The sequence below is a fragment of the Indicator indicator genome, chromosome 1 (assembly GCF_027791375.1).
Source record: "Indicator indicator isolate 239-I01 chromosome 1, UM_Iind_1.1, whole genome shotgun sequence".
In the NCBI taxonomy this organism is placed as follows: domain Eukaryota; kingdom Metazoa; phylum Chordata; class Aves; order Piciformes; family Indicatoridae; genus Indicator; species Indicator indicator.
Window position 1 is genome coordinate 19,317,399 of NC_072010.1, and position 23,458 is coordinate 19,340,856.

Below are 23,458 nucleotides of genomic sequence, written 5' to 3' on the forward strand. Positions count from 1 at the left end.
CCTGAATCTTCATATCTGATGAGGTGACAATAAAGTCAGGAGGAGATACAGAACACTTGACAGACAACACAGCAACCTGAAAAGAGGTTGTAGCGAAGAGGGGGTTGGTCTCTTCTCCCAAGTAACTATCAATAAGACGAGAGGCAATGGTCTCAAGTTGCACAAGAGGAGGTTTAGATTGGATACCAGGAAAATTTATTCGCTGAAAGAGTGGTCAGGCATTAGAATGAGCTGCCCAGGGAGGTGGGGGAGTCACATCCTTGGAGGAGTTCAAAAAACATGTAGGCATGGCACTTTGGCACATGGTTTAGTGAGCATGGTCATGTTCAGCTGACAGTTGAACTTGACAATCCTAGAGGCCTTTTCCAACTTTAATGATCCTATGAAAATAGACAAAGCACACAGTGTAGAAGATGACACTCTTCTAGGTGCCTCTGTGCTTGTGAAGAACAGCTCAGGATCAAATCTATCCCTAGTCATGATACCAAACATCTATAAAAACTAATCTGGTCTTGCACAGGAATATTTGTTGCCCAGTTCTTCAAAAATATACTTTGCAATGCTTCAGTTTACTTTTTTCTGGGTTCACTTGTGTTTGATCTCTTGTTGTGGCTGAAGCTTATTTTCAAGAGCTATTTCAAATCCACCTGTGAATGAGAAATCTCACTCCTGTTCCAGCAGAATGCTAACTGCATACCTCTCTGAATGCTCACTGTCACACTGCAACTGCCCTGGAAATCACCTTCTCAGGGAGAAAAATGAGGGAAACTTCCTTGATTTTACTCAGCACAAGCAAGGCCACATCTGGAGTACTGTGTCCAGTTTCATGGCTCCCAGTTGAAAAGGGTTGTAGAGAAACTGGAGAGAGTCCAATAACGATCAGTAAAGATTGTCAGGGGCTGAAAGCCCCAAAGAAGAGTTTCTGGAAGATGGTCTTACTTTGTCTAGTGAAAAGAAGGCTCAAGGAGGGTGTAGTAGGATTCTAAAACTACTTGTGAGTTACACACACAGTAAAAATCAAACTCTTCTTGGTCATGACAGATGATAGTGTAAAAAGTGGCAAGAGCCAGAGGCTGTTGTTTGAGCTTGAGATACGCAGAGTGGACATTTAGAAAAGTATACAGGGCAGAGCTTGTGGGATAGCTGTTCTTGGAGACATTCAACACTTGGCTAGACAGAGATCTGGCTGACTAGATCTATTTTTTGACGTAGTCCTACTTCGAGTGGAAGGTTGGATTAGAGAGGGCTCCCTCAACCTGCATTTCTATGATGCTTTTTACCTTCTCTCCTTACACAAAAAAATCATGAAGAATCACAGAATCACAGAATGTCAGAGGCTGGAAGGGACCTCAAGAGAGCATCTAGTCCAGCTCCCCTGCCAAAGCAGGATCACCTATACCAGGTCACACAGGAACTCATCCAGGCAGGTCTTGAATGTCTCCAGAGAGGGAGACTCCACAACCCCCCCAGGCAGCCTGTTCTAGTGTTCCATCACCCTCACAGTAAAATAATTCTTCCTCCTGTTTCCATGGAACTTCCTATGCCTCAACTTCCACCCATTGCCCCTTGTCTTGTCATTGGGCATCATGGAGCAGAGCCTGGCTCCATCCTCTTGGCACTCACTGATTACATAATTATAAACACTAATGAGGCCACTTCTCAGGCTCCTCTCCTCCAAGGTGAAGAGCCCCAGCTCCCTCAGTCTCTCCTCATGAGGAAGATGTTCCATTCCCTTAATCATTTTTGTGGCTCTGCGCTGCACTTTCTCAAGCAGTTCCCTGTCATTCTTGAACTGAGGGGCCCAAAACTGGACACAATATTCCAGATGTGGCCTCTCCAGGGCAGAGTAGAGAGGGAGGAGAAGGAAAAGGCGTTTATGCAACTCTGGCAGACAGTGACTGCCTAAAACACACAGTGCATGTGTTCCTCTGGTGGAGTCTGAACAGGCAATGATCTCTACAGGAACCACATTCACCACAGGCTGAGGGACTCAGCAAGAGGTGGTATCACTTATAGCATTTATAACTGAAGATTATACAAAATTGAGCCTGAAATCAGGGGAAAATAAATGTTACATTAACTGATTCTAAAGTAAAATTAATTTTTTCTGGATCTAATTTGGTTTAGCCTTTATACTCTTTGACTCCTTCCATACCTAAGAGTTCTCTTCTGCAGGAGCATTTCAACCCCTTTTGAAATAAAGGAGTAACTGAAAGAGTTAAACATTTCAGAACTGGTGAAACAAACTGGCAAAACTATTTATCTGTATTTGGTTATAATTTTATTTCAAAGTGCACAAAAGACTTAAGACAAACACATCCTGGAACAAAAATCGTGTCTGACAGCTCTAATATCACTCTGTAGCTAGAGAGAACATTTCTGCTGTCACTAAAATACCGCAGATGTAGCCAATTGAACAAAAATGGTACTGTCTAAACAAACTCAACACACAATAGCTAGTTCCTAGCTTCAGAGGTTCAGCAGACCAACTGTGCTCCAGACAATGCTGAGTTTATTTAAAGTGTAATACATTTAGTTGTGCATGCTAATATATGACTTATTGTAAAGCCGCTTTGGGCAAAATTCATTCCTGCTGCAGCACCACTGAAACAAGCGTACTTACAGCAGAGATTAATTCGGCCCATTATGTACTAAACTTGCAGATCTTTCTTTAAAAAAGAACTATTCTTTCTGCAGTTGATCTTGTTCCCTGCAGTCATTTGAACACAAAGAAATTCTTATCTGTGTTACACCAGTGTAGTGGAGTTATACTGGATTTAGGTTGTTGCAACTGAGAGAATGCTTTCAGCTGAAAATAAAGACAGCTGCCCAAATTACATGCAGATCATTGCACTTCTCCTATACACCAAAAAACTTGCAATGCACATTTCAGTGTCATGCATGACTTGCTACAGCAGCTGTAGGGAAAAGGAATTCAGAGCAATACACAAAACTTTGTTAGAAAGTTAGGTGACAGCTTCAGCTGTGACAGATTTCCATATCCAAGCAAATACATTAAAGCTTATCCATTACCCACAGATGGCAAGCAGTCCACACTCTCCATTTTACAGGACAGCAATTAGGTTATTTTCCCATCTGGATCACCTACAGAGATGACATTTCACCATTCTGATTATGAAAGCTTTGAACACAAGGATGAAGGAATAAGACTCAAAATATCAGCTTGGTGTCTAAAACACCTACACCTATATATGCATATAATAATATATATACACACATACATATAATTATATACATATGATTTAGGTGCCTAAAGGGAAGGGCTCAGAAATCACCTTATTATCAGCACCTCTGCTTTATTTGCCTTGTAGCATACTTTTCACACATTGCAAGATAATTCAAAAATAGTATAAAATGGGGGTGGGGGGAGGAAAGGAATTCCAGAACTCCATTGTTTCCAAAATTATCATCTTGATATTTTTTTGTATTGCAAAATATTTTAAATTATTTCTCAGACTTGGTTTCATAAAGAATATGTGAATATATAGATATATATATTACATTCTGATTTGAAATATTAAGACCCCTTAGGAAACAGAAATTCAGAATATCAGGCAAACTTAGTTGCCTTAGTAACTATCATTTTGCATGAGCTCTTTTTTTCACAGATCATGGCAAAGAGAAGCAGGGACAGTCCTCTTCCTGAAAGCATTTTTCTAAGGCCCATAGACTTCCTGTAAGACAAAGACACTTTTTAAAAGCAAGAGGTGGCATAATGAAGCCAGGTGAGAGAAACTGATAGTCAGCAATGAGCCTACAGGTTGTTCCATTCTTCACTAACAATTCACTCCCTGTTGAGCACAGAGGTGAAAATTCAATGATTAGTGACCTTTCTATATCCAATGTTTTTCTTCTAAAGGCAAAAAAATAATACAGACCAAAAAAAAAAGGCCGTTTACTGGGTTCAGCTCCAGTCTCTAGTCCTGTCACCCTAAAATATAATTGGAGTTTACCTCCAGCTGCCTTCTCACAATTGGTTTTGCCTTGAGTTTGCCTCCTTCCACTTAATCCAGAGATTTATGCTCTCAAAGAAAGCAAGCTCCCTGAGTTGTGTGCAGTTTTCCCAGTTCAAAATGCACTTGTTCAAGCAAATTTGCATTTCTACAGGAATAAGCATATTGGTATGTGATTTTCTTACAAGCTTGGAAAAATTCGTTTGCTATCTTCGTTGTTCTATAAAGATGTGCACGGCAAACAGGAACTCCCGTTGATCCTACTTGATAAAAACAGCATGATGAGTGGGCAGCAATCTCACTTGTTATTTTTCAGTCCTAGAGGATGAAATTTCTAGTGTTGTTGGGACCAATCAGATATTTTTCCTCTGATGAAATGTTGGGGACTGTGGCCAGAAGCTATGATTACAGCGTGCTGCTAACTTCCATAGCAAAAAGATGAACAATGCAGGAATTACTGGGGCACATTTTATGGTTTTATCTCACTCAGAAAAACAATCATTTCTTTCTAGTCTTAATTTAAGTTCTGAACATTAGTTAAACAACACAGCTTGAATGCATTGGAAGCAACCTATGCCCCAGAGGTGTTCTGACTTAGCTTTCTATGAGGAGAATGGCATGGAGATGGCCAACAGGCAGACACTTGTAACTCTACCTGCAGCCATAGACATGCTGAAAAAGGAGTCTACTGATGCATAAACAATGAGAACCAGAGCTTTAAAAAATATGTCCCAAGAGTTAACCCCACAATTCCCATGTAGGCCACAGCAAGAGGCTGGTGCAGGCTACATCCTTCTCTATGCTACAAAATCACAGTTCACTCAGTCACTAGTAGAGCCAAATTCACAGACAAATGTAAATGCAGGTATTCTCTTGTAGACTCTTGGCTGAGAATTTCTCTCTCAAAGAATTGGGCTTTATTACTTTAATTGAGTAGAAAGTTTAAAGGACTCCAGGATGCTGAAAAGACAGAAAGTCAACTACATATGTTTCTGATACCCCAGCCAGGCTGGCTTTGCTTTAGATTTTAATCAGTTCTGTTCAGGTCATGCCAATGTCTTCACAAGAAAATGGTGTGGTTTACAAAACTACAGTGTTTTGTTTGAACAAACAATGTGTGAGCACTTCTGCTACATTTGACAGTGATGAACAAAGCTTGAGAATAGAAGGCTGAGAGGGGATCTTATCAATGTCTATATAATATTTGAGGAGTAGGTGTCTAGATGAAGGTGCCAGTCTCTTGCCAGTGGTGCCCAGTGACAAGACAAGGAACACTGGGTACAAGCTAGAACACAGGAGGTTCCACCTCGACATGAGGAGACACACTGAGGGTGATGGAGCACTGGAACAGGCTGCCCAGAGAGGTTGTGGAGTCTCCTTCTCTGGAGACTTTCAAAATCCACCTGGATGTGTTCCTGCACAGCCTGCCCTAGGTGCTCCTGCTTGGGCAAGTTGGACTTGATGATCTCTAGAGGTCCCTTCCAACAACCTAACATTCTTTGATTCTCTGATTCATGGTCATAAACAAATTAGGACAAATCACATCCAGCATCATGACAGCTATTCATGGCAGAAATTCACCCCCACTTAAACATGATTGATATAAATAAATTTAACTGATGTTGCTGCTCCTGAGTGCTCATTTTGTTGTCTGATTTTGTTGCTTTTACTGTAGTTAAATTTCAGTCACACAACTATTTAGAGATATGTACCGGGCCCTAAAGGATGTATTGGATTAAAGACAGAAGCAGCTTTATGACTTAAAGGTAATTTTAAATCTCTTTTACAGAGCAGAGAGAAAGGAGGGATGCTGCACGGGGGTACAGCTCTGGTTTAGACACCTGGTGCAAGTCAGAATTAAACATCTCAAGGGAGAACTGAAAAGAAATGTAACTACTCTCAACCGAATGACTTTGCTTTTCCTTGTCTTTCACTGCTTAAAGGTACTTTCCCCTCAGAGTATCCATAAGTCAAATATGAATGAGTTTGCTTAGGCAAACCATCCTCAGCTGCTTACTTCTGCACTTTGTGCAGAATTTACATAGCAAGCCCCACTACATAAACCGTGCAAAGCAAACAGTAGGTTCCTGCATGGGGCTGGATAGTTCAACCATAATTATCCCTTAGTCTCTGCTCAGAAGACCACAACATTCCTTAAAGCCAAAATTTTTAGCAAGTTTAATATTCTCAGACTGGGAAGTGAGATGTGCAGTGGCTATAACTGCTTGCACTTCCCTTTTAGCTGTCATTTAATTGAGGATGACAGAAATATAACCCATATTCTCACGTGGAAAGTAAAGTTTTATTTCACTTTACTCCATCTATTCACTGACTTCAATGGATCTTGTGCAAAGCCAGGAAAAATGTATCCCACAGAATAATGTATTGTCTTTTTGAGAGCTTGGAACTTGTTAAGGTCTTTGTATTTTCAAAAATATTCTCTAGATAGCACAGAAACTCTTTAAAAAGCCATGTCTCACACTACTCAGAAATACAAAGGTCAGGACATTTTGATACATGGAGAAGATAAATAATGATAATGAAGAACTGCAGGTATTCATTTGATTGTTTTTTTATCTCAGGAGGCAAACTCTAAAATGACAGAGATCTGGCTGGCAAAAGGCACTCACCACACATAGAACAGAGTTGGCTATGTCAGTGATGCAGACAAACATGGCAAGCCTGGGCAGCTCTTCGTGACCTTGGTATTAGCGTGCTCATCCCCACTGTCTGTAGCACCAGGCATTTTAGCCACTTCCATATCCAGTGTCATTAGTGCTGAGAGTCACCCTTAAAAACAAGGTATGGTGAAAGCTCACACACTGAAGATCCTCCTCTAGATACTAAAAATAGTTCTGATGGACCCTGTACTACTGCTAGTGACACAAAGATACACAGATCACCTACCATGAGAAAAAGAGGTGAATGGCAACCTTTTTTTTGCTATGTACCACTAATTTCTCAAAATGAAAAACCTAATACAATGAGGAACAGCTTGTGCAATCCAACTGTTCTACTAATGCAGTAACAGTACTTAAAGTTACCTGTTATTCTGGCATAATATCACATACCTCTAAGTGCTAAAATGTGCGTTTCCCCAAAGAGCCTGCTTTCCTGGACTACGACACTCCAAGAATAACACATACTTCCTAGGGCATCTTTATGAGAAGGCTCTCTCTTCAGTTTTGTGATTTTGCATAAGCATCTGCTTACTCTGTTGTCAGCTGGAAACAGATACAAAGACAGTTAAACCTGATTCACATCCAGTTGCCAAAATCGATCAAAATTTCAGCCCTGCGAAGACCTGACTACTTGATAGCTGATTCCTTGGGAGACATTGTGTATTGCTTTCATTGCTATTCCTGCTACACAATGGGGGAGCAGTGATGAGGTTAGTTAAATCCTGTTCTTAATGCAGTCACAGTGAATATGCTTGCTAAAACCCAGCTGATAGTTGCTGTGCCAGTACCCTGGGGACAACAGCAGCAGAATGGGGCTGTGTGGGATGCTCCTTGCTTGGTTCAGTGCAACTGTACTGGTATCACTCTCAGCTCCTGTAGCAGTAGTCTGCTTGTCTTTCAAGTGACAAAATGGAATCTGAAAAGGTTTGTGGAACTTTGTGATGAAACATGCATCTAAATAGAAGGTGTACAACTATTCTGTATTTGTAGTATAATGTGTTCTTGGTCAGAGGTTAGTTATCTTTAGCAGTACAGCTGGCATCACTTCCTTCAGTTTACTACTGTTAAGCATAATCTTAGTACTATCCATATTGTACTCCTGTCAGCTTGCTTTACTCTTGCCCAGTCTTCAAAGACAATTAATAATCTGGTTTACCATATGGATACATTATGTAAAGCAGAAACAGCATTGTCTGAGCACAGAAGGCACCAAAAAACCACACTCAACCATATTAAAACAAAAGAGGCACACAGCCTGTACTACAGGAAAGTACCTTACCCTGCCAGGTCCCTGTAAGTGCTGCATATGAAATAAAGCTTTACAAACCTATATACTTATTTTAACACTCTTGAAGAATCCTTTAGTCTTGCCTGCAATGCTGCTTTTCACAAATTAGGCTTCTTAGAAATCCGCACCTTGCCTCTTCATGACCTATACAATACTTACACTAATTGGCCTTTAGTGCATCATACATTTTCAATACAAAATTAGGTTACAGTTCATTGTGCTAAACTGTGAACTTTGCCCATAAGGGGCAAATCAGCCAACGTCAAATACTCCCCAGGTTACAGGTGACAGTCTCATTAGATACATCAGCTAGATGGATAAATCAGACTTAGTGAGTCAGCACTGGGGAAAAAGATGTAAGTCACTGCTAACACCACACAACACAGCATGAGACAGAGTGACTCAGATGCATCAAAGAGCCAAGGCTGAAATCTGTATTCAGTGACAGGCAGAGGTAGACTTCCCATGGATTTCAAGGGGGTCACTATTCCACCCCTTGCACCTGCTATAGTGGGTCTTGATCACATGTCTTCTGCATCATGAACTTCCTTTGAAGCCACTAGGAGTTCTGCATGGAGATGCGTCCAGTTTTCCAACAGACAAACTTCACTGAGCACTTCACATGAAGAAGGGAAACAGCAGCATAAACAAATAAAGGGACAGAGCTGACACTGGTTAACAGTTCTGTTGCATCAATACTTTAAAAAATGATCTACCCAACCATGAAAATTTAATCTGAAAGAGACAATGCTGTGGTACAAAAGGTTTATTTAGTTACGATTTTGTAAATATATGAGGTAAATTAACATTTACATCCACTTGATTCTTACAGATTTTTACACACAAGGCACTTCTTTGAAGACAGCTCTTTTTAATTGTTTGCCATTTTTGTTCCTACAAGTTCCTGATAGCCCAGAAAACTTGTTGTGTTTGTTGTCAGGTTCTGTTATGTAAAAGACAAACATCCAGTAACCAACAAGAAAGCTCTGCATAAGCTTTCTTACCCTTTACAACCCATTAATTCTGAGAAACAGTGTCAATAGCAATAGGAGTATACCCTCCACCCTAAAATATCTCTATCTTGCATAGCTCTTCAAAGACTGAAATTTCTGGAATTTGACTGGCCTCTTACAATAAGCTTAAAATGCAAACCTACAATTTCTTTTTCGATCAAGTGGGTTTTGCAAGAGTGAAATTAACTTACACGAGCTTGTATTTACAAGCTCAGAACAACGTTTTTGGCTAGAAAGCCAAATCTTCTACAGTGTAACAGTGCAGTGTTTCTCCACAAGTATTCTGTTTGGAATATTTAACCTGTAAATTTGTCTCTTCAAGGACCTATGTCACTGTTAGTTTTTGACACTGAACCACTAAACACACAAGAAGGCATATCAATAATAATGAACTGTAGTTTATTTGGCAATACTTGAGTTAATGATGAAAACTACCTTTTTCCATAGTGTGCTCCCTATATATCCAGCTCCCATATTTTAAATACACAGAGAAACTGATAGTATATATCAGTGATCAAATTGTCTTTAATGGCACTGCCTTATGTCTGAAGAGTTCCTGTGTTATAGTAAGACATTTCTCTCTTAGGTTTAACATATTGGCAGAATCATTCTTTTACTTCTTATACAAATGTAAACTTAGAAAACAGTTTATTTCATCCAAATGTAAAACCAAAAAGTAAATGACAACTCAGAAAATCAAAAGCACAAGAACACACTTTTCACAAGAAAAATCAAAGTAAATCAAACAAAACCATTTGTAATTAAAAACAAACAAAAACAAACAACCAAACAAACCCCCAGCCTGTTCAAAACCATAGTGTCAATGTCTTTAAAAGACCTGGGGGCTTAACACTCTGCTTCTGCAGACTGTTGTCACCCACATGAAGTCAGTGGAATACAACAGTTTGTAGCAGCTGAGGAGGTGGTCCCATGACTAACAGAAAAAGGACCTAAGTACTGATCTGATGTTTAAAGCTTGCCTGAATTATTTTACTGAACCCACACTGACATATTCATACTAGAAAATAAACTCAAGCTGCAAAATGTCATACATTTAATTAGCTCTAAGTGCCTTGATGAATGACAAATATACTGAGCCAAATCAATCCCTGGTACAGTTTTGCACACAACTGGCTTCTAAACTACACTGCAAAAACCACAGTTCATCTGCTTTTTCAGTGCACACTACCTATTTTCAAGAAGATGGCTTTTCAATGCCATCACGGACTAACAAATTGAAGGAGTAATTCTTTACCTATGAAGAGCAAAGGACTGATTTTCATAAATAAAATATTCCACTTTAATACATGGAAGGTTCTAGCAAGTTGTCTTCATTTAATCAAAATACAAAGGGAAGAAATGTGAGGGTTTAAATTGTCTAGACTTAATGTTTTTTTAATTGACAGCTGCACTAACTAAAAAAGCCCAGATCGACTGTGTCCCTCACCAAGAAACTATGTATTCATGTGCAGTGATGACATATTTCTGCTGTATCTTTGCAAACATTTATAAAAATGTACTAATGAAATAAATGATTTGGAAAACGCATTTCATATAATACTTGCAGTTGGAAGAGATCTCTGGAAGTCATTTAGCCCAGCCCCATATGCTCCAGGCAGGGTCAGGTAGTACCAGTGACTTGACTTAGTGCAAAAAGAGTAGCACGTTATACACCTGGTAACTTGTTCAAAGAGTATCTTTACATTTTCTCCTTTTCTTTTCCATAGTTTACCTTAGCTTTTTTTATTTATTTATTATTACTTCAAGTAAGAACAATTTTCCCACCATCATTTCTACTCAAAGAGCAACAATGAGTGGGCTCTTTTCAGTTTGCTTAGTATCAGGTATGATGCTGTTCTGACTTCTACTTTTTTGCAATAACTTACCTACTTGTTTCATATTAGGTATGTGTGCAAGATATGTCAGGATCGTCGCTTGAACAGACACACGACCAGACTACATCAAAGTATCATTTGCTACCAGTTCCCTCTCTGGAATTATTTTATGTGAAATAGTAAACAGCTTGGAAATTAGCAGATTATTTTTGACAGCAGACTCTGTTCTGCTAGTTAGTTAGTGTTTGTATGTATTTTCTAGAACTATGCAAAGTCTGCATACTTATGATTTACTCACAGCATGTTGAATTTGGTGATTATTCATAAGCAAAAATTAAAGTACTCAAAATCAGTCACACCAGTAAGATGTTTGGGTTTTGTTCCCAACAAATCTGATTCCAGATGTATTGTGGCAGCTAAAAGCAGTTGTATGCATTAAGGGTGAACTCTGCCAAAACAGTTACCTAGGCTGAAATGAAGAAACAGTAACTGAACTCCAAATTAAATTGTAGGTGACCAAGAAGCTTGGCAGTATATAGTTATGTGATGGAACTTAAGCTGGTTTTAAAAGTACAACCTGTGAGTTGTTGCTTTGCTTTATCAGACTGTTTGGATGTGGAGTCTGCCCTGCCAGATTTTTTTTAGGGGTTGCAATAAAGATTTGTTTCTCCCCCTGAGCTTCACCTAACAGGAAAAATGATCTTTTACAGCGTTCCAGTAGTTACTCTGCCTGAAAATACCATGCATTCCACAAAAGCATCTGAACCTTCTGCAGGCCTAACCACGCACACTAACTAGAAAAGGGCAGACTAGTTATCAGCTGATCCTAAGCTAAATCTCTCATTATTTTTATATACAATATGGCTGCAATCCCACAGGCCACACTCTAAGGACTCTAATATCCAGAGTTCCATCAAACAACAGGTCAGTTTTGCTCTCAGGCATTGATAAAAGGATGTATTCCAGGTGGTCTGCCTTATATAGGTACAATCCAGAGAGACTTGAACTTCATTCTTCAGAAGCATAAAAGAAAGGAAAACATAGCCCAAGAATTCTGATGTACTGTAATACAAATGCATTATTTCAGCAATATAATTACTGGGCATTTAGCAAAACTTACAAAACTGTTACTATAGATTCTAATAAATCTAAAAGCTTTGGAAAACTCTGCCCTTCTTTACATCTAGGTAACTTTATCAGCGTTAGGCTAAGTTAAGCATAGTTGCATGGATACAATAGAAAGCAAAATTCAGCTTTTGGTTTTTTTGCAGAAAGGGCTTTTATGGCTTATAACAGAGAAAATTCACAAGAGTATGGCTGAAGCTGAACATTTAATAGTAAATATTTCTCTTGTACTACTGTACTTGGGCTTTTAATGCAGTGTCTGCCCCCAAGATCAGTGGCAGCAGAAAGACTCCTCACTTGGTTGACCATAAGCAGGTCATAGTCATGAGATAACATGCTCAAGGGTTGCAGAACAGTGTTTCTAATGATCAGAAACTCTTTATGTCTGCTCAAAAAGCAGTAAAACTAAATGTTTTATCTTGAGTGGTGGGAATATATTTTAACCGTTGAATAAAATAAACACATTCAGGAAAACATTTAACAGCAGAGATAACTGGAAATTCTAACTACTTGCTACAAGGTGACCCTGCTTTACCTGAGTGAGGACTGCACTGCCAGGCCAAATACTTTAAAGATATAAAGGGCTATCCCAGTGTGTTTGACTGCTCTTCTCCAATTACAGTACTTTTGATTTTTAGCAGCAATAGGACTGATTCTAGGCTTCAGTTCTTTTGGCCTTTGCTTAGAACAGAAGTTGGGCCTAATCCTGCATTCCTTTTGTACAAAATCCCTTGCACCTTATCAGGCATTCAAAATTCTAATGTCTATGAGAGTACTTGTTCCAAAGGAATAAAGGACAGAGCCAGCTGTAAGAAGAGCTGCACCTTAGAAAACAATACCCAGTAGTTTCCTCCACCCATTTTAGAGGGAAGCGCAAATTTCAAAAGCAGGATTTAAATGTCTTTATTTAAGGCCCAGAATATACATTCCTTCTGGCTCCAAAACTCCATGTGAATACTAGTTTTGGTTGAAAAAGGCCTGTCAGATCCATTCCCAAATCTTACTCCTTGTTAAATTCAATGGAAATTCTGCAAGTGACTTTAATGGGATCAGAATAGATCATTCAGCCACTAGAATGATGCCCAGATATTTTAGTCACCTTTTCTGCAATACAATATTATCTAAATCACTTTTCACCGACCTTCAAGACACAACAGAGTGTTGTTAAAGGGTAGAACACAACAGGAAATAATGTTGCTTTGGGAATTTTACCATTAGAAAGTTTCTTTCCTCTTACATTTTCTTGTAAGATCAAACTAAAATAATTAAATACACAGTCAAGTAACTTTAAACCTACAGATCAAAAATGTTCTCAAAGTGTTCAAATACTTAAAAATATGCACTCAAGTTTACTTCTAAAAAGCATCCTTTTCAACGAACTTAAGCTGATATCTAATACTCTAAAATGCAGAGCTGTATTTTATCCTATTGCTTGTCCACGGGCAACATATGGGGCCACAATGTATTGAAATCATAATCCTTGCTTTCTGAAGAGAAATTGTTCTGTGTAATAATTTCCGAGGTGTGGTTTGAATTCCTATCCTCCTCTAAGCAATTTCAGAAGTCGTCTAAAATTATAATCAAACATGCTCAAGAACACAGGCTTAAAAACATGGTGTGATCATGGTCAGCAAACACAGGATAGAAGGTCAAACCAAACACTGCCTAACAGGTCAAGAGTGGGAAAAAAAAAAAAAACAACAAAAAAGAAAGATGAACCTCAAAAATCTATTAGAGGGGTTACCTAAACTCTGCCCAGCCAAGGACTACATTGGTGATTTGCCATGAGCAGAAAGGCTTCATTGAGTCATGTTATATGGAAGAGACTGCGTCACCTTTAATACGGCAAGTTGGTCCTCAGAGATGACAGGTGCCAACAGGCAATATGCCACCTTGATGTTTGCCTTAGGGATACATAAGGTTTAAGGCGAAGAAAATAAGTCATTGTATCTGCTCATTTAAAGCTTATGTGAAAAAGGGTGGAAGTGAAGGCAAGGTCCAGAGGGAGATGACAGCCAGGCACATGGGCACTAGGGATTTTAACATTTTTCTCAGATGAAAGTCAGCCTGCGAGCACACAACCACCTACTATCACCACCTGTTACCTGTGCAGGTCTCTTCTATGGCTGCCCTTGGAAGATTTGCCATGGACATGAAGGAAAGGAGAACTGGTCCCCTGGCCCATGGACTGCGCTTTGGCCACTCCTGACCTATTAGCAAATGCTGATATTTTTCCCCACTACAACTCACAGAGTGCAAAAACAGCAAGCATCAAAGTTTGAAGCCCAGCCTTTCCCACCCATGCCAGGCCTGACCTTCCCAGGCAGCTCTCCCGCCCACTCGGCCTTCCATCTGCTGCTACTCTGAGCAGAGGCGACTTCACTACACGGCCAGGTCGTCTGACCTGGCTCTGCAGCTGCTTGACTTACTGGCCCTGCTCAAGCGCCGCATGTCGACGAGCAGCGGTGGCTCATGCATCTCCACGGTGGTGCAGGCAGTTGAGGCAGCCCGTTCCTCCTCCTCACCCTCCACATCCCACTTGCTGCCGCTTGCCCCGCTCAGGCTCGTGCTGCTGCCACTGTTGACTGCAGCAATGGGTGGCCCAGCTGGGGGTGGGAGTAGATGCTCCAGTGGCTCTTCCTGCTCAGGAAGGGGATGCCGGACACTGCTGGGGGTAGAGGAGCCTGCTGAACTGGAGGGCACCTTCCCCTGCTGCCCAGCTGACATATTCATCCAGTTCTGTTCGGCTGCCAGGGCACGGGTATTACTGTTGAAGTAGTTGATAACAGCTGGCGTGGGTGTGGGGATGGGGGTTGGTATGGTGACGGGAGTGGAGATGGGTGTAGGAGTCACAGCATGGTGCCTCTCTTCAGGAATTGGTGGAGCAACAGGGTAGCTAGCCATGGAAGTTGTGTTGGAAGGGGGCCGTGGTCTTGGAGCAGTTGCAGCATAATATGGTGCCATGGTTACCGGGGCCAGCAGTGGCGTGACAGCGCGGGTGTCAGGCAGAAGAGGGGTGGGCACGGCAGTTGTTACCACCACAGGTGGTACTGGTGGTGGCAGGGCAACAGGTTTGGACTCCCCAGTTACCACCACTGGTGTCATTGTTGCAACAGGCATTTCAAGGCTGTATCTGCTTGTCATGCCCTGCTTAAGCTTCTTCCACCCCAAGTGATATATCTCAAGCATGTTCAACAGCAAGGAGACAGAAGCCACCACCAACATGAAGATGATGAAGATGGTCTTCTCAGTGGGCCTTGAGATGAAGCAATCCACAGTGTGTGGGCAAGGGGAGCGACTGCACTGGTAGACTGGCTTTAGCTCGAAGCCATACAGGAAGTACTGGCCCACAATGAAGCCCACCTCAAACAGCGTTTTGCAAATGATGTTGAAGACATAGGTACGGAGCAGGGCACCTCCCATACGGATTCTACCACGTTCATCACGAATTGGGAGCTTCTCCTTCCCCCTTTTGCCAAGAGGATCTTTGATGTTATTGCTGCCTCCTCCACTACTACTACCAGATGCTGCTGCTGCTGCTGGGTAGTTGCTGTCTTTGACACTTCCCTTCTTTTTCATCTCTTCTTTCTCTTTTCTCTTCTCCTCCATGCGTACGATGTGCAGCACATGGCCCAGGTAGATGAGGGTTGGAGTGGAGACAAAAATTATCTGCAGCACCCAGAAACGGATGTGAGAAATGGGGAAGGCTTTGTCATAGCAAACATTTTCACAACCAGGTTGCTGAGTGTTACACGTAAAGTCCGACTGTTCATCTCCCCAGACCTCCTCGGCAGCAGCCCCCAGCACCAGGATCCTGAAGATAAACAGTACCGTCAGCCACACCTTGCCAATAACTGTGGAGTGCTCCTGCGCATTCTCTAACAGTCTCCCCAGAAAGCTCCAGTCACCCATTGTTTCAGATTTCTAACCTATAATAAGAACATTAGAGCAATGTTAAAAAACCTTACATTTACACAATGCCAGGGCAGAACAATTTGATCCTCAACAAATGACATTTCTTAAGTGCTCTTCCTTTTGCAAAATACTGCACACTTCAGTTAAGAAATATGTACCTCCGTGACCATGCCAGTCAGATCAGCTGTGGGTTTTGGTGAGCAAAGAAGTGGGATGTTTAGTGCTTTCACCTAGCTGATGCAGGTTTAAATGTCTACACACAACAGGCAAGAAAGATGCATAACTAGAATTTCTACAGTATTTAAATATTTTTCAAAAAATATTTCTCTGTTTCCTCCATGTGAGATGCCTCTAACTGTTCTTTCCTACACTTAAAAAAAAGAAGAGATGGAAATCAGTTAAATTAAACAGAATATTTCTACTATTCATGTGACTTCACTTGTATCAGAGTGTGACACAAAGTTTGCCAAACTATAATAATTTTATGCTACCAGGACTTATTTAGTCCAACATTTAGGAGGTTAGTAATATCCCACGTCTCTGCTATTTTCGTACTACACAAACACAGAAAAATAATTACTCAAAACCTTTATAATTTAGTTTAATTTTGGAATATATTCACCAACAACAAACACGTTCTTGAAGTCTATTTGTATTCAAGTTTGTGTATTTCTAAAAAGAGAGAATTATTAGGATAATGAAAAATTCTGAGAGAAATGGTGAAAAGGGTTCTATGCCATTTCCCGTGCTGCCCTGCCAGTTGGTATAACTGAACCACATGTACTGCAATGTTACATTAAAAACAAACAACAACCCACAAACAAGTAAACACTCCCAAAACAAATAAAACAAAACAAAACAAAAAAATCAAGGGTACTTCAGCAACAGTGCACAGAGATCTTCCCAGAAAACTAAAATTACCCCCTATGACCTTACTTCTGTGACAAACAACTGGTCAATAATCTCAGTAATTTCCACCAATTCATGGATGATTGGCTTCTGATGTCCAGTTCCAGGCATTATTTGAAAAGGCTTAAAGTACAAGATTTTTTTTAAGATCAGATTCCTCACAAACTGTTTTCAATTGAGAAACAAGCTATTACCTGCTGGTATCAATTCTCTTACCCTTGGCCTGTTCCTGATTGGAATATATATATATATAAATACTGGAATTTATGTAAGAAGTATGATTCATTCTCCTAATCAACACACTTCTATGTTTCATATGTCACCATTCAACTGAAAACTTCACTTTCAGCTAACTTCAATACCTCCAGAAATATCATAATTCAGACATAACAATTTGCATACAAAAAACCACTATCAAAAATGACAGGTTATCTTCTTCTTTAGAAATCATAGGGTATTTTACAAACATAACTGAATTACACTTTACTCTTTTCATTTTTATACTAATACTTCTTGTTGCAAATACCCTTGTGTCTTACAATTCCCAAAAAGAAGAGCTGTTCATCATTACAGGTAGAAATTCAACATAAAAGTCCTCAGAATTATATTCACTGTGATTTCCAACAATGATGCTACTGTTTTTCCCGAAGCAGCGTTTCCAAAGCCTGTACTGAATTTCTGTTAGACTTTTAGTTAAGGTAATTAAAGAAATTAAAGTTATTTAGGTTACTTTTTTTTTTACAACTTGACTTTACTATGATTCAATGAAACACCTGTAACTGCAGAATAGTGTACTGTCATACAGAAAGCAACAAGAAATCCATTGGCATTTTGCAATTTTGTAAATCCTGGGATACTGATTGATTTTTTATTCCCATAAAGTTAATTTAAGAAAAAATTCTCCCTAAAAAAATAAATATTTTATTTCTATTCTACAAGAACACATTTCCTTTTGCATAACTGCTATTTTTTTTTCCAACATGGCATGATAAACTGCAAATTATGATATTAACAATGGAATATACCACATTTGTGTAGTAGTGTTCTTGGCCCTAAAAGAATTTTCAATCATTTTTAATATATTCCGACTTTTTTTCAAGATTGTTTTATTTCCCCTCTTAAAACAGTAGACCAAAACTTAATAATTTTTTAGAATAATTTATTTTTATAATTCTAACTGCATCTGTTTATGTGATTTTTAAACTTCATCGTCGATCTTAATTATTTACAGTACTTCAGATGGTGAAATATTTTTCATCTTGAGAAGTATTAATTTTTCAGAGTATAATGAATTGATTTTGCATGTTTTTCATTCAAAAAAACATTTGAAGATGTAACTCGGTTCAGTTCCCTCTTTGGACAGAACTAAACTGTTATTTGGGAATGGTTTCATTTTGAGGGGGAAAAATGTAGGAATAGTAACATAAATAATGTGATATTTCACATATTAAAGAAGTTTAGCATAACCCTAAATTCAGCATTTCAGTTCTCTGCCATCCTTTTTATCTTGTGCCTCTCAGTTCAGCTCTCTGCCTGACTCTTCATTTTTTATTCAGATCAAACAGAACAGGCAGCTCCAATAATAATAAGTAGTCAAAGTTACAGTTTGTTCTTTTGCTACTAATACTTGTAATAGAAAGTTTATTATGCAGCAAAAGTTAGCACATTAAATCTTTGTTAATTTATTAAGGACCATTTTCAACATAGCTGCCATTACCCTTGTGTCCAATAGCACAGAGGCCACACACTGTACTTTGTAAATACAGATATTATCTTCTATGGTTCCAAAAAATGAAGTTGATCTGCCTTCATGAAAACTTACAACTTCTGCACTGTGAGGTGAACAGACGTACCAATCTTTTTTCTTTTTTCCTGTAGGCATACTTTAGTGCAGCTCTTACTGAGATCAACAGGCGATTAGTGGAAGAAAAAAAATAAGTATTTGTAAGAAATAAAGATGAGAAATAAGACCATCTAATTTATTATCAATCATTCCCATTCATGAATACTACTGAAGATGCTTGTGTTTTTTTTTTTGTTGTAGGTCAGCAATGCCCAAGCTGAGATAATTCAGGACAGCAAAAATGTGACATGCTGCATTCCTCAAAGGATACACTTTTAAAAAGCTATTCTAACGCTTACATTAATTCAAAGATTTATTTCTGTGTATCAGAGCATGTAAATTCATCCTGCACACAAAGGAAAAAATGTTTAAGCAGTAAGCAGGTACTTCACAGCATCTTAAACAGAGATGAAAATGTCAGTGTTCATCTTAGTATGAATTTCAGCAATCATTGCCTTCACTATAAACATGTATTACCCACACTACATAAATACAGGTAGGACATAATTTCCAAAAGCAATGCAAAGAAACATCTCTACTGGCTGCAGTATTCTCAGAAATTCAGGTCTTGTATCTTTCTTCAATGTCAACACATTCTTAAAACCAATGTAACTCGTTCAAAAATCGTCTCAACAATTTTAAAGAGATGCCTTGATACCAGTGATTATATGACATCAAACAAACCCTGATGGCAAACAGAGCTCACAGAATATTTGAGTTGTCACCATTAAATTCAACAATAAAATACCTAAATCTGAACAGCCACATCTCAGTATTTTAGCTAAGAACAAATACAAGCTTGCTTTTGTAGCATTACATAAGGTTCAACTATATAGTACAACTCCAAATGCTGCTGAAATAGAGAGCCAGGCAACTGTTAAGCTCTAACCTTCCATGTGGATTGTGAAGGGAGAATTTTTTTCTGTGCTCAGGAAAAACGCAGATTAAGAAATGAAACATCTTTGTATTTCAACACATTCATGTGGAAAAAACTTCTAGGGGATGACAGAGAATCTGGCTCAGAAAGACATCTAATTCAATGGTGTGAAAAACAAGGACTCCATGAACCTTGGGATCATTTAATAAGAACTGGGAGTAGTATATTGTTTTTATCCCTTAGAAAACCATTCCCCTGGGATAAATATTGAAAAATGGGCAATTCATAAACACTGGCATGGCATTCTATTTATGAATCAGTGTTGTGTTATTAATTACCAGGTTCAGTACATTCACAAATACACTTTGTGGATGGTGTGCACTTGTGTGTGTGACAAAGAGAATAAGCAAGAGAGGGAGTAACATTTTAAAAGTTATGATGGCATATATATCCCTCTACAGGAAAGAAATAATTATCAAGTGGCGTCTACAAACCTGCCAGTAATTATTTCTGTTTCTGATGTCAACAAAGAGGTTCATAAGCATGTACCAAATGTGTGTAGTAAGATATTTTAATTATTTAGTTTTACTCACACGTGTATATTTTTATGTATTAATATACACATATGCACACATATACACATATAAATAATTACACCACTGTGTTACATATATTGCTGGATTATGGCACCTGTATGTTATTATACTGGTATATGTGAAAAATGTCCCTTGGCAGTTATCCTTGTTTGAATATGATTTCTTAAATTCACTCCATATTTTCTTTCATTCCTTGTGACAGTCTAAAATCTCAGGAATTAGGGTTTTATCTATTTTATAAAACACTAAGAGAAAAAAATGCAGTTAAAATAGAAAACAGCCTGTAATATTTCCCTTGGTTTTACAGTAAACAATCAGGCATCTCCATTATCACCAGGTTTTAAAATGCTAATTTAAACCTGATACAAGTAATCAACCTGCACGAAGTTTGCAGCATGGCCATAGCATCCCAGACAAACTGAGAGATTTGCAGGGATGGAATGAGCTTCTATAATTTCCAAAACTAATGGTATTGGGTCATGCACATATAGATGTGAAACACAATGGTGTTTCGTAATTTGCAATGGAGGTTTCATAAATCACTTTATAAACCTGTTTAAATGAGGATTTGAAAAATACCCTTCTTCTTGCTCATAGTATTATACTTTCAAATTATTTTCTTATCAATTTCAATGCATTTTAAACACTTAATAAAAACTAATTTCTTAGCTGATCTTGTTATTACTTTAAACTTACTTTACTGCTATGGAGCCTTAAATCCCAGGCAAAACTTCTCTTTGACTTCTTGACTTCACTTTACCTCTGAGTGAAGGAAGAGCACAAGGAATGCTGGGCTGAGCACAGCATTACTACATCACATCTATCAAACTTCTCTGTTCCCTGGCATAACAAACCCTTGCTCTGATTTGCTACACAGGGGAAAAATAGGGGCAAAAACCCCAAACCCTCTGCTCCCTCAGAATACTCAAATGCCATCTTAGAGCTCTACACTGGAATTAAAAGACAGTGACTTACCAATAAAAGCCTGAAAGGTGTGAAGGGTGTGGAGCTACCAGGGGACTGTGGAATAGCCGTCGGACATGAGGGCCACAGTCCTTACGTCCCAAGTGAGTGAAGCATGAATGAGACAGATCTGTCAAGTGCCCACATACAATCATCCACACAGATCTAAAAACTGTGGAGTTAGGAGTGTCCCGCCCCCTGCCCCAGATATACAAAGGACAGACAAGCCTTTCTGGCGTTCAGAGGCTGAAGACCCTCTTTCACTGCAGAAAAGCAGGTACCCCAACAGACATGTTGTCAGTTGGAGGGGACTTCAGGCAAATTACACTAACGGCAAGGGGTGTTACATATCCTGTTGAAACTCCTTTATTTCTGTAATTATTTCTGGAAATAATTATTTTCTTTATTAGTAGGATTTTTCCCTTTTTGCTTTAAATTTCCCTTAACGGGAAACTCTCGTAGTTCTGGCTACTCAGTTCAATTTTTTTTTCGTATCTATTCCAGTGTCTTAAAGATCTAGCACACACTCAGGATTCATAACAACATCCTAGGGAAATGGGATTTCTTTAGTAATTCTGTGATGAACCCAAGTACTTTTCTGGAAAAGGAAAGAGGGAAGGGGGGAAAAAAAAGGCAACAAAACCCAACCCAACCAGCCAACCAAAACCCAACCCAACCAGCCAACCAAGACCCAACCCAAATTACAATACTGGCAAAGTTTTGCTTGATTAAGCTGTGAATATCTTCCAAAGATTTCCAAATAATACTCACTTTTCATCCTTTGTGAGTCCTAAGTGAACAAGTGAGTAACTAGCATGTTCTTGGTAAGCTTTAGACCAAAGAAGTGACCAGAGTGAAGTAAAAGCCTGGTCAATTCAGGGTAGCCACCCAGCTGTTTTCCTCACTATCAGAAGAAAATGTTTGTAAGGGCCAGGTAACTCAGAGATCATTGCAAGAAAGCCCAGAACCATCTTAGGTTACACTCCTGAACTCCATCCTTCTGTGTGGTACCACTTAATGAGGGTGAAAGCAATTTGGGTTCTGCTTTATATTTAGGATTTAATTTCATTCTGAGTGTAAAACTGGCTTGAAATGCTCATCAATGTTCAAATGTTAGTGGTAACCCTTAAGGAAGAAATTATATGCCCCTAACACACACACACACACACACACACACACACACTTTGGTGGCCAACAGCCACAACAATCCCGGATACGATATTTGGCGGTTCCCTTTCCACTGCATTTTCTGAGATATTTTGTAAGGTTTGGATACTTTTCCCCGCCATACTAAGCTCAGTTATCTAACCATTCTGCGAGCACCGCTGCTTGCAGAGGGTTTCCTCGGTGGGGTAGACACAGTGGAAACTCACACCAGAGTCCCTCAGGGAGGTATTTAAAGCAGTAAGGCACTTTCGCCCATTCTCCAGTTCGGCCTCGCCCTGCCCTTCCCTGGCGCCCAGCCCAGGGCCGAGGGGCACGGCGAACGGGCAGAGCCCCCAAAGAGGGCACCCGCCCCCCGAGCTGGCTCCAAGTCTGCCCGCGGCCAAGTCCCCGGCAGCGGACGCCCCTCCCCGGGCTGCGGGCCATGCCCTAAAGCCGTCTGCGGAGCGGCACAGCCCAGGCTCGCTCTACTTACGCTTCGCGGGAGCAAGGCTATTTTAAGTAGCAAAAGCTTAACTCGTTCAGAAGAGTCCAGACAATGTTGGCGCACAGCTCATTTAATTGGGGCAGGGGGGCGAAAGAAGCTCCAAACTCTGTTCGGGATATGGAAAAAAGTGGTGGAAGGGGGTGCAGGGGCGGGGCGGGACGCGCTTGGAGGCTGGTGCCCAGCGCCCTACCTGCTGTCTCGGCTGGCAAAGTGCCCCTCGGGCGCCCGGCTGCCCACAGCCTGCCTGTGGCAGAGGACCTCTGATGGCCTATCCTGTAGGCACTGGGCACCCGTCCCTCCCTCTCTCCCCTCCCCTTGGTCGCCTCCCACAGCGGACAGAGCCGCCGGCTTCACAGACAGCCCTTTCCGACGGGCTCTAGCCCGGGCCGGTAGCCCTGTCTCCTGAGCGGCCTGGACGTTTGCACTTCTTTCCCTGGCTTTGGAAACGTTATCACTGTGCAGATAATCCATTCTCGTTCGCGGGTCAGGGGGGCGGAATTTCCTGAGAAATTAACAGCTGCTTCCTCCCACTGGATAAAAGCATAAGAAACCCCTCCCCCCTGGGTTTCCGCCCGCCCCACGGGTCTCCACTCAAAGGCAGCGGAGTTGGAGCCGCTACCTGCACGGCCCCCTACCTCAAAAACGGCGGGGGCCGGCCGGAGGGCGCTTGGTAGCCGGTGCTCGGCTGCCGGCACTGACTGCCGCACCTTGACGGCCGTGGCAGAGGGGCCATGGCCCAGGTGCTTCCCGACCCAGCGGACGGCTGCAGCAAGGACGGCGCCCGGCCG

At 40.4% G+C, this 23,458-nt stretch overlaps 1 protein-coding gene across 1 annotated transcript; it reads right to left on the reverse strand.

The window, feature by feature from the left end:
* Window positions 1-14,298: 14,298 nt before the first annotated feature.
* Window positions 14,299-15,828, reverse strand: GJA3 (gap junction protein alpha 3). Its single transcript, XM_054399420.1, has one exon. It carries the CDS (start codon window positions 15,826-15,828, stop codon window positions 14,299-14,301), a length of 1,530 nt encoding a protein of 509 aa, XP_054255395.1.
* Between the last annotated feature and the right edge of the window lie 7,630 nt (window positions 15,829-23,458).